This window comes from Pelecanus crispus, chromosome 10 (genome assembly GCF_030463565.1).
Source record: "Pelecanus crispus isolate bPelCri1 chromosome 10, bPelCri1.pri, whole genome shotgun sequence".
Classification (NCBI taxonomy): Eukaryota; Metazoa; Chordata; class Aves; order Pelecaniformes; family Pelecanidae; genus Pelecanus; species Pelecanus crispus.
The window spans coordinates 8465237-8478106 of record NC_134652.1 but is presented as its reverse complement, the minus strand read 5'-3'; the positions used below and the strand labels follow the sequence as shown (position 1 = coordinate 8478106).

At 35.9% G+C, this 12870-nt stretch overlaps 1 protein-coding gene across 2 annotated transcripts in view; it reads right to left on the bottom strand.

Annotated features, from left to right (window-relative positions):
- Window positions 1-2141: 2141 nt before the first annotated feature.
- The window catches only part of PDZD8 (PDZ domain containing 8), a 65230-nt gene continuing 54501 nt past the window's right edge, over window positions 2142-12870 (bottom strand). For both annotated transcript variants that reach the window (XM_075717678.1, XM_075717679.1), the window contains 2 exons: window positions 6903-7065; window positions 2142-4544 (listed from right to left, as the gene is read on the bottom strand). In XM_075717678.1, the coding sequence (XP_075573793.1) occupies window positions 2347-4544; window positions 6903-7065 (2361 nt within the window). In that variant the 3' untranslated portion in view covers window positions 2142-2346. The remainder of the gene's footprint in view (window positions 4545-6902; window positions 7066-12870) is intronic.

The following is a 12870-nucleotide window of genomic DNA, read 5'->3' as shown; positions in this document are numbered from 1 at the left end:
GTAGCTGCCACCTATTCAGATATCATTAAGTCAAGATATTCTTGTTTTCTGTGGTATTCTTTATTTTCAGCTATTTACAGTCAAGCATGAAGCAAAGATTACATCCGGAATGTAGTATTACAATTTTCCCCTTGAGATTCACCATTTATTGTAATTAATGCCAGATAGGAATTTATGTTTTCCTTCTTATCCCTAAAATACAACTATTTTGCCCTTTTCCCATTCAGCATATTTAAAAATATTGCACTACATTTAATTCACCTCTTACAATCATTATTAGCAATACCATACGAGGAAAACTATATCCAGCTTTTCTTACCCATTTATTACACAAGTCAATTTAAAACCTTTAATGCATTTTTTAAATCGGTATTTGCATTGTTTTCACAGCTCCTTCATGTGCACCAGGGTTTAAATGAAGTACTTGGATGTATTTGAAAACCTCTATAGTAGTCCAAGAGCAAACACTGATGGAGATTGAGCGCAGATCACCACCAATGGTAAGCCACTGAGAAAAATGGAGTGGGGAAGTCTTAATACGCATCTCAAGCGAGTATAGGTTAAATAACTTTTAGTCAATAAGGGAAGCTAATTTTGTGCGATTATTTGCTGAAGCTTAATTTCAGAAGTGTGTCACATGCCTATTTTAGCATGGGTAGTGTTTTCCATACATCAACTAAGTAAGTATCAACTGCCCAGAACTCACAAAAAAGTGCAAGTAGTTGCATGCGTGGAAGTAACCATTTTGTTTAGAAGTACAAGTATGCTTTTCCACCTGTGAAAACCTTTGCTTCTTAATTTTGCCCATCACAAAATAAACTGAGAAGCAGATTTAATGGAGAGGTACACTACAGACTGCCTGAAAATTTAAATGAGTTATTTTACCATCTCAGACTCAACTCCATTTCCACAAAGGCATTTTTTTTTTCCATACTACCAGTGATAACAGTGATAATGATACCAGTACCTAACACAGTACCTAAAATAAAGATGGTATTTTATACGGCATTTCTATACACAAAAGATGAAACAAAGACATGTTTACAGTAAATAAATAAGAACAACGGCCTTAGCCAGGTGATGCTAAGATCCACAGTTTACACATAGCACACGACCTGATAGTTCTTTTCAAAAGCTGCTGGCTGAAGTTCTTCCTCATCTCTACTGGACTTATTTTGACTCAAATAAAACATGTTATATACACTATAAGACATTTTTCTGACAAAGGTGATCCTTCTACTCAGACTGCCTCTTCTGTCTGAGAAGCTCAATGCAACTTACCACTATATGATTACTGTTGTTGTGTTGAAAGAGAACACATTTAGCTATTTTGTACCTTAATCTTTCTGAAATGATAAGATAAAGTCTGCAGCAAAATATTTTTTTTTAAATTACTTAAACCATCATTACATGCCTTTTCATAAAACGCAGTGAAATCTCCAATGCTTGAGAAGAACAATCTTCCTTTATCAAGTTATCAGATAATACAACAACACTTAAATTTATAATTTTGGTTTAGAAGAGAACCAGCCTCTTATCTCAAAAATATTCCCAATTAAATTATTACTAGATACTGGTATGTACTTTGATATCTAGTATTATTCAATCAGGATACAACAGCCAAAAGTTCTACGGAAGATTTTTTTTTTTTTAGCATAGCATTACTGTATTTCGTGTTAATTACAAACTACAAAAAGTTGTTGTATTTAACAAAAATATGGGAAACACATGGTATGCCATATTAACTCTAGTAAATATTAATAACAGACAAAATGAAAAACCTTTTGTTTGCTTTGATGGTCTGTTTGGCAAAAAAAATACACAACTACCTAGAAGACGTACAATAACTGTGATCAACATTTTAAAGCATGGTCCCTCAATGACTTCTGTGTCAGTCACCAGCTTAGGCATGCAACAAGCTTAAAATTTTTTCATCGTACAATGAAAACTAAACATTTTGAAAATCCTGCCAGTTACCTGTTGAAAACACTAGCTCAAAAAAAAAAAGGGGGGGGGGGGCAGGGAGGTGCCAAGTAATATATTAAGGACACCACACACATTAATGTGAAATGGTAAGGTTACATAATTAGAAAAAATGAAAATAAATTATTAAAAATAAATTTCCAATATAAACCCCAAAATGTAGTTTTAACCAGCCAGTTTAACAAGATGATGGTGCTGTAGCTGGAGAAGAACCATTATTAGCTGTACTCTTACACAGGCAAATAACTGTGCAGAAGCAGGACATGTACATTATACCAGTGTTTTAATTTAATTTGTATGTGTTTGTAATTAAGTGCAAAGTATTCTTTTAGTCCATTCCTTCAAAGGCTAAATATTTAAATATCAGTCTACTGATTGAGGTGGATCAACTGGTTCTTCCGATATGATGTTGAATGTTGGTGCCTCCATCAGACTGACATCTTCATTATCCATTTCTTCTGTTATATTGGGTTCCTCTGAATCTTTAGTCACTCTTTTGGACTGCCGCTCTAATGACATGTTCTCCAAAGACTCTATATCCTCAATGCCTGCTCTGTAGTGGATCATCAGCAGCGTAAGGGCCTGCAGTCTTTCACCTGACTTAGCCAGCGCAGCAGAAATCAAGGCTTTTTTCCTTGCATCGGTTGTTTCTTTTTCTTCTTTAACGAGCGAATTATTATTTTCCAGCTCCTGGTCTATTTCATTCTGCAGCTTATCCAACATAAATTCTAATTTCTGAAAACGCTCCTCTGTGGGTAAACTTCTGTAGAGATCACGTCCAATTTCTTTAACGGCAATGAAGACGCTGTCGTCTAGACCACCCTCCTTTCGGACCAACTTTATCCCAGTACCCCCTGCCCGTTTTGAAGGGCTGCTTGGCCCACTGATTTCAGTATCGCTACTTTCATTATCAGAAGTGTTTGGTGTGTGCTTTGGCGAAGGTTCTACCACCTCTGTTCCTTGCTCAGAAAGGCGAGCTTTGGGGACTTGACGAAGGTTTAACAAACGGGTGCTTGTATTGATGATATGCCTGGTCAAACCTGTAGTTCTGTTAACAGATTTAGATTCTGAATCAACACGAGAGGATGCAGCCTGGGGAGCTTCCTGTCCATCTACTCTACAACCTCCCACAGTTCGATCAAGTCGCTTTTCAGCTCCTACACAAAACGGCGTCTCAGTTAGACATTTTTCTTGACATTTTTTATGGCAAACATAAGCACAGAGCATGCACTGCGAAGCCGCTTTAGTCCATACTTTCTTTTTGCAGTAATCGCACCAAGTTGGATTCTGAAACTGAGTATCTTGAAAGTTATGCTTGTTCTCTGTAAGAACAATTTGTCCCAAATAAGGATCCTCTTTCTGAAGTGTACGAGCTTCCTCTTCCAAGTGACATTCCTTTTCTTTCTCCAGGAGAAAGTTTGAATCATCTATTTCACCTTCTTTTAAATACTTGAAGTGTAAAGTTACATCGCCATAACAAAATTTTTCATTGAATCCCTTATGGGTTGTCAAATTCCGCAATGCTGTTCTAGTGACTGCTGCTTTAGGTGTAGGAGCATCCAGTTTAAATGTTCTAATATATTCCATTGAGGATGTAGCTATACAATCTAAAGCAATTTCTTCAAGTTTTATGCTTGCATATCCTAAGCAGATAAAACCACCTGCTTTGAAAGGGTCTCTGCACCACAGCGCAACATTAAGGTACTTATGATATCCCTCCACTTCAAATAGACAGGAGGATGTTCTCGTCCTTGGCCATCGGCCTTGCCGGATTTTATAAGGAATTTCTGGTGATTCCCATGTCTGATGATCATCTGCACTCTCTTTGCAACTACGTGCATTTTCTGAAAGTCCATCTTTTAATGTATCTTGTTTTGGTGCTGTTATTACTTTTGATACTGTTGGGTCTTCTATTTGATCATTATTCTTTACTACCTTCTCTGTACATTTATCTCCATTATTCACAGGTGGAGGTGGCCTCTCTGGTTTTTCAGAAGATACACCTCCAGTTTCTAACAGATTCTGAGTTTCACTAGTAGGCAAAATAGGCTTATTTTGTGGCCTAGGTGGCACAGGAGGCTTAGTACTGGATCCTTGTGATTGTTTACCTGATTGCTGTGATGCATCCGAACCCTCAATAGTTTTGGGTGTTGCCACTTTAGCTCCATCTTTTTGTTGTGTTTTTGATGTGGTCTGATAACTTCCTAAATGTAGTTTTCGATTCAGAATTGGAGATATTGTTCCAAGTGGTTTAGCAGCAAGTATTACTACTGAACGTTTGGGACTTGGAGTTGTTGGCAGATCTTCTTTTTGGTCAGGTGATTCACAAGCTAAGTCCTCAAATTCTGAATCAAAATCTCTGTTCTCAACATCAGCTGATAAACTAGCTTGGTCATCTTCTGGCTGTGTCAAGAAAGCAGTATCTTCCAATTGTCCAAATCCATCCTGCAGTGCTGAACCATGCTGATTATACCCAACAGGCCTTTCATAAAAGACTAAAACTCTGTCCCCAGCCTGTCTGATAAGCTTCAACACTTGGACTGTTGATGTGATTTTAACACCTATTAAAAAAAGACAAAAACTGTTAAATTTTTATTACGATAACAATCTAAATGGTCAAAAATAGTCTTCAAACACATTTAGATCTTTAATAGTGGTAATAGTACTGTTGCTCATTAACTGAGGAAGTCAATTATGACAGAAGAGCTTAACTGAAATGTAACAGGTGGATCCTTTCCATTTTATTCATACAAATATATCACTTTAGGAGCTGGAAACGATACTAACATAAATAGTCCAGTTTTCTGTTTGTTATTAACACTGTAATCTTACAGAGTAATGCTGTAATCTTACAATGTTCATTTTATATGCCAACATTTTTAACCTTGGTCTTATTGTAAGTTTGGACTTTTCAGCAGCAGGCATTTAACAAAGGATTCAAAAGAGATGGGTATCTTTAAATACAGTTATAATTAAAACAGAAGCAGGCTAACAAAGAAAATAGTTCCAATATTGTTAACAAATATAGGCATGATGCTACATTCTTAGTGTGACTAAACATTGAATTGAATCATCTTCCTTATGAGAATTTTCAGAGCCATTTGACAGTATCTCCAGCTTATGGTAAGATTCAATTTACATGCAAGCTAAAATATCTTAATGCGCACACAGTCCAAATAAAGTCATGCAGGGTATCATGCAAAGATGACTCTTCCCTTGTTCTAGAGAAATCATCAATTGCCTGTTCAAAGCAACTCAAAACCCTTTTAAATCACTGGAGCGATGCAATGGGGATTTAGGCAGTACCTAATCACAATATCTCACTGCAGTGGTTAAGTTCTGGTCTGTAAAACCTCTCAGGTAAAAGCTTTAAAAAAAAAAATTAGTATGACTGTGCTAGCAAGGAGTTTAAGTAGTTCATGTCATGTAAAGTTCTACCTTCATAGTATTTTACCACACTAACTCTTCTATAGTATCTTAATGACTTAGCAGAACCAAATATAAAATTACTTTATCTCTTATTTAAACGGTTAATTTTTGGAGAAGAAATGCATGTGCTGTCACATGCAGGGATATCTGGGATACTACATATACCTCATAATTGTGCAGTTCTTTCTGCATTTCTTTATCTCCATTTCGTTGGTAGAGAATCTCCAAACTGACAATATAACCCTAACAGAATTTCTTTTACCATTTTTACCCTAGAGTGATTTCAGTTTACATTCTATTTTATCAGCGGTACCTACACTTATTTCTAAAGTGTTATTAACATACAGTGATATTCCCACTCCTTTTTAGTCTTTATAAATCCGTGGACAGTATACAAACCCCAACAACTTTAAACTAAGCTACTTATGATTTCCTACTCCATAATGTTTTATTTAATCCCATAACATCCAGTAGAATAGAAAACATTACATTATTTCCTAATGGTCATAAACAGGTTCCTATCTGTTCCTTCCACTAAGTTGATTAGCCACCGTTCTTGTTAATGGTTTACTTGTCCTATCCAGTGCCATATTGTGTAGGTCCCCTCCAATTCTCAAGTTTAAAGCAGTAAGATTTCCAGTATCAGTTTCTGATTATGGTTTATGATTATGATCTAGCTGTCAGTTGGTGACAGGGTCCATCTAAAACAGAAGTATTCAATCTACATCTGGAGATGGTCTAATTAAAAACTGTAGAATATAAACTAGTATTGATCCATTTCATAATGCCCAGGGATTTCAACAGAATCTTTATCAAAAAACCCACAGTGCCCTGCCCCACAAAAGTCAAGGGTAACTTTTTGCCTCAATGCAGCATTTATCTGCCAGTTACAATTTGGCCAAAGTGTTCAAATATGAGAACTTCAGAGTAGACTTCTAAATAATACTTAGGCTCCTACATGTCAGAGCTGATGAAAATTGATACTAAAAGTATAAAAATACTATTGAATACTCAGCTGATCTTCTTGGATCATTTTGACATTTCAGACAATTACTCTGTTGGTCAAAAATATATTTATACTACTTGCTCTGTACTCTGTTAGTACCTTTAGGTTCAAAGCTGAGTATGCAGGCCTAGGATGTAAAATGTTATGCTTTTCTTTGTAAACTAAGCAAACTTTGTAACATCACTGGAAGAAACTAAGTAGGGAACCTCACAGCATTGCTATTAGAGCAGTTCATATATTTACATTCAAGCATTTATTCAACTTTATTTTGGCTTTTACCTAGCAAAGAGTAAATAAATATGCAAGAAAACTAATCAAATTAATGATAACCTTAAGTGGCCATAAATACATAAATGTTAGTTTTTATTATGAGTGCCAGGCATAACTGTATTTGTTGAGAAAGGCAGTCTAGTTGTACTGTATGCAGACATGTCCTTGCAGTTTGCAAGACTACACTTATTTTGAAAGCTGACATATTACTCACTGCCAATTGCTAAAAGTCTGTCTCCTCTCTGTAGATCAGCAGCTGCAGCAGGTGAGTTTGGAGTCACAGTCTCAATGACAACATGCCCTGCATCTTCTTCCTTGGACTGCACAAGACGGAGCGTGAGCCCAACGCTTTGCAGATTCCCTTTCACTAGTTCTGCCTAGAGACAAAGAAGATAAAGGTTAAGAATATGTCGATTAGGCTGACTGCAAGGATTCATGGTTACTCATGACTGTTTAAATGAAATCATACAATTGATATTAAAAAAATTACATTAGGACATCCATTGACTTCATTAAGCAGATTGTCACGTAACAGATTAACTCTCTGCCAATCCAGTTTACATCTTTGGAGAAAGATGGAGCCAAATGTCACCAGTTCTGAAGAGCCAAATATGCTGAAACTAGGGAGCAGTGCAAGAAATTGTCAGCAAAATAAATATATATATAAAAATATATGTATGTGTCTGTGTACACACCTGTTCAATAGTTTATATACAATTAATAACAATACTGAGCTAACCTATGCTAATACAAGTCAGCAGGAAAGGCAATACATGGCTCATCTTCACAAAAATCCGCAACCCTAAAAAAGCTACAACTAAACACAACCTCATGATCCGTTTTATGGGGAAGAAGTTTCATTAAAAGGAGCACTGTACCATCAATCTAGGTATCACTTTGAATATACCACATTTGTGTTATAAAACCTGTTACTATGAGTAGCTCTTCAGTAGTCTATACAAAAAGGTGTTTGGAGTGAGAAAACTATTATGCACTTACACATTGCTAAAGCATATTTAGAACAAATCAAAATCAACAATAGCCTAAGAAGGTTCTTCAAAGATCAGAACCCTTTCCTCATATTTATCTTGCAAGATAAAATTTAACTCAAATCTCAAATATCTTTTTTAAAAAAAAAAGAAAAGACTGAGGTGCAATCTCTGTAGTAAAGTTTCACCCCACACTCACACACAGATCTCTTATAATTTGGAAGTCCCTATTGAAGAATATCTTAGGTAGTTGTCAACTGTTTACACACCTCAGCGTCTGAGATCTTTGGCAACTTTTTTCTTAACAAACACTGTCCTTAATGAGTTTAAAAATATACTTCTTTTTCCCCCTAAAGCACATTCCTTCTGGACTGTTTCAAATGACTGTCTACTCTTGTTCCAACAAAGTATACTCTGTCTATTTGAAAGGGGAACTCATAGTCTGTGTTTCAGCTCCAAGGACAGAAATTTAATTTGCTTTTTTGATTCCCAAGAACAGAGAGACAGACATTGTTTGTAGAAAACCTCCACAGGCAATTTTCTATTTGGTTTCAATTTAGTGAGTTTAGGTAGACAGTCTTCTCCTCCATCCTTCTGCATTTACTTTGTTGCTGTTCAATTGTTGATGTTTGAACTGTCTGGAGTTGATCCTCCTCTTTTGAGAATGTGTTCGTTTGCTTAGTTTTGTACAATGGCTTTCCACAGATGAAGTGGATTACTTCAGTACGTGACTCTCTCCTTGGCCGTATGGCTTTCACTCCTTTCCTATAATCTTAATAGCACCACACCTTGGTTTTTTGTTTGTTGTTCAGTTCTTTATAGAAATGAGTGCTACATTACCTAGCAGTTTGCTTAAGAACAGCACTGAGTTTGAAGAAGCAGACTTGCATTAACTTTCTAAGCTTTGTCACTAATTTTCTGCACTACCCCAGTCACTTAAAGATAGTATTTTCTCTCAAACTTTGTTAATGTCTGTGGTGAATACCCAGTACCATACGTAAGAATAAAAAGACCAAATGGAAGCTTAATTGCAGTTCCAAGATTCAAGGTTCTTCTATAATGCCAACAAGTAAATAGCTGCCTACAGAAACACCTGTGGTAGGGGGTTTAGGGTTTTTTGTTTGTTTTAATTAAGGCCATTCCCATTTACACTAAAGAAACTCTGATACATAATTACATTTTAAAAAATTAAACTGTTAAGTGTTAAGAAACAAAGAAGTATTAGAAGTACCTGTGGAAGAAGAGAGGAACTTTTTTTGAAGAAAATAATTACTCTTCTGCTTTAGTCCTTTATTTATATATAATACGACTAAGCCATTCACAAATGTTGCACATGCTATATGGAAACAACATGAATACTTACTACAATTTCAAACAACACTAGTTGAATATTTTAACTGTCAAACCCACAAATGACATGAATTTGCTGTGGCGGCATACAAACTTGCAACAAAAACTCCTTCCAGAAATCACTCCCCTATGCTACATAGCTCTGCATATTATTATCAAACAACAAGGAGACCATTATTTCTGAGATTTGCTACAGAGCCTACGTACTCAAATCTCAACTTTCCTATGATATTTCCTTTGAAAGTCATGCTCTAAATGATTACGGTTGGAAAAAGATTTCCGAATCCTTGGGTTTGAATAGATAACGAAACTATCATAAATTAAGATCAGAAAGTAAACTCCCACTTAAGGAATGTTGACAAACACAAATATGACAAAGGATTGAAAAGCAAACTATAACCATTTTTTGCCTTAACTTTTGTTAGTCCACTGAAGTATAAAGCTGTTTTAGCAAGAGAATTTCAGGAAAGAAATGGATGCTTAAACAGAAGGGGGGGTACCAACCACACACACAAAACAGGGTGATTTCCCTCTTAAGTTATTCTGGCCATTTAATCACACTCCTTTAGAGATACATCTGTTTTGATGATATAGCTTCCTTCTGAAATCTTACATTAGTTCTAGATCTTAATGCCCAGGACTGGAGTTAATTAATAAGACAAGATGTTTTAAAGTCATGGCTCATCCAAGACAGTCTGTTAGTTTTGCATCACTGCAGAAGAAACATTGCTGTAAGTTTGTTTGCAACATGAGATAACTCTTGTGCAATCAGTCTTTGAGCAGATCAGAAAAACATCTAACTACTGAAGGAAGCTGGCTATCATAACACTTTTACAGGAGTTACCTCATGCAAATCTCTTTCTTTTACAGTGGGATACCTTCTCATCCATTCAAAGAGCGGCACAAAGAAGTGGTAAAATTTCTAAAGGCCCGTTCTTCAGAAAGCATCAAACCTTATTTGAAAGAGAATGTCAGAAGGAAAACAAGAGCTGGTACTGCAACACCTAGCGTGTTGAAGAAAGGCAGCAGTGACCTCTAACCATTGTCAGTACTTGCAATGATGGCAAACTGCATGATGAGCAGATATGGGGAAAGGGCAGAATTAGACAGTGAAAAGGAAAAAAAAATGTTACCAAAAGCTTTCTTACAGTTTGTCAGTACAGACCTTCATCATCTCGAGCTTCCTTTCACTCCAACGATTACGTTGAGCAGATCTCAATAGTGGATGACTTAACAATGAAAATATTCTCTACTGTAAAAGACTAGAAACCTCTGAGGTGATTCCCAGCATTTCACCCTTCCTTCCTCCCCCAGCGCAAGACCACATAAAAGAAAAAAGGGACAGCTGGGACGAAAGACACTTAGGTATCTCTGAACATTTGGCTCCCATGCAGGGACACCGACCGCAGATTACAGTGTATATGACTCTCTGATGGCGTGGAAACTTCCAATATTCTAGCAGTATCTGATGGAAAGCTGTTTTTGGAAGGAGAGCGCCTTTGAACATAACAAGCAAAGTTCATCTCAACTTTTTATTAACTTTGGCACTGTCACAAGCTTTCTCATGAAGTAAACTGGTTTTATTTATCAACCCAAACCAGATGAATAGTTTCCTTGATTTTTCTTTCTGGCAACTCCAAGTTTCACCAAGTAATACCACAATATCTCAGCGTAACAGCAGTGCAGGTAAACACTGTTTCAAGTTCTCAAACACTCCCCACCGCAACAAGTACACTCACAAAACCAAGCATCTTCATACACCCAGCCAGTTACTTTCTGCCGTTTTGCCTTTCCCTCAAAGCAAAACGTGATAATAAATGTGAAGAGCCAAAGATCTACCAGAACATGAAACATCAGAAGGATAAAAATCAGCTAAATGACACAGAGGTTAGAAGAAAATTGCTAAAGGACATTTATTATCAAGGAAGCCTGCTGCAAGGGAGAAAAATTAACAGCTGTGCCTAGGAGAAAAGGAAATTTTAACTAACCAGCTATACCACATTAAAGCAAGTTTATTTTAATTTGATCTAATTACTAGCTCTGTTTTACTAGTTCCTGCAAGTCTTAGTAGTTACTTAAGGAGCAAGACAAAACAGATAATACTACTTGCTCATCAGCAACAGGCATACATTTAAAGTAATTTAAATTGAAAGAGTTAGAGCTAACCTGTGTCACAGAACTCAGAAAACGTACCTTTTTTAAAAAAGGTAAGCAACCCCCAGACTACTTATGAAATACGCGTTGAGATTAAGATGCAACAGAACAGGAATGACTATCTTAGGAAAAAATGAAAAGTAGTAATTTCCTTAGTGTTTTATTATTCAAGAAACAACCCCAAAAGAGGACACATGATGTCCATTCACTTTAAAATTAATAAAACATTTTGATGTGGGGGTGTGAATGCCCGACTTTTACAGGACAAAGTCTATAAGCATTGATTTCACAGTACAGGCTTAAGCTCATTTATATGCATCAGTGTATAAGCCACTGCAAAGCCTAACCCCACCACTACTTTCAGTTCAATACTGGAAGTATGGTCTGAAAATAAAATGCAGCAGAAAATTCTGTTGTGTCTCATAGCCTTTCCTTACCTCAGCCTTGTCATTCTGAAAGCCTAGCACAGGCTGGATGTCAGTGAAAATCAATTTTTCCAACCTTTTTTAACATAGCAATACTGAACTGCACAGATACACAGCGATCATTCAGAAGTTTATAGCTTGCTAATACCATTTAAATGGCCAAACATTTATATGCGTGTCAATACAGGATGCAATTTTAACCTTCAAATGCTTCATAAAGTTATCAGTCTGAAAGAATTTGCAAATGCAAACTGATGATAAATAAACATCCCTCTTACAGGCAACAGACAAAGGTGATACCACCTCATTTACTATCTGCTTCCAAAACTGTACCTATGAAGTTAGGTTACTTTTCAATACAGAGATAAGAATGTCAGCAGTAATACTGTAGTCTCATAACTACAGTGTAACTTAACATTAGATATAGCACTTCCACCATTCAGAATTTCTAAGACAAGACATAATAAATATGTCCATCAATAAATATGGAGATTACAACATCTGGAGAAGTATGTATGACAACCTCTTAATAGTACTGCAATATCATTCAGCTAAACTTTAAAAACTATTAGATGCATACAAAAATAAAAAGTCATAAAATTAAGCCACAGCATGATAATTAAGAACATGAGACTTGCTTTTAAACCAAATTACTTATTTTCAGGAACTAAAAAGGAAATTGTTTTTTGAAAGCTTAATTTTACTCTGTAACTAATATTCCAAATTTGCTTCCCTATTTGTAAGCATAACATAATAAAGCTTTATTAGAATTTAGTAAGCATGTCACATTCTTTTGAATACGTGCTAAGAAAAGCTTGATCACCCAAGCACATATAAGAAATCTTATTTCATTGACTTTACATCAACTAAAGAATAATATTTTTACAAATATTTCTTATACCCTATCAGTGGTATGTAACACACCGTACGTATCACAAATTGACACCACGTCAGTGCTGTACTGTAGATAAAAACCTTATTTTTTTCCAACCCGTCAGAGTTACTACAGTGGATCTTGCAAGGTATGGTCTAATGTGGTTTGAGGAAAAAGAAGAGATAATGTATATGAATATGCCTGTAAAGTATTACATTCTCCTAGACAACCCTGCATGCTGAGAGGAAAGGAAGGAATATTTCATGTCAAAAAAATCCCTAAACCATTACAGTACAAAACTAGAAAGCAGTTCTGTCTATTCTGAAGACTCAGATATTCGTATTATTAAAAAAAGGGGGTTGGCACATATCTTTAAAATATGGACTTCAA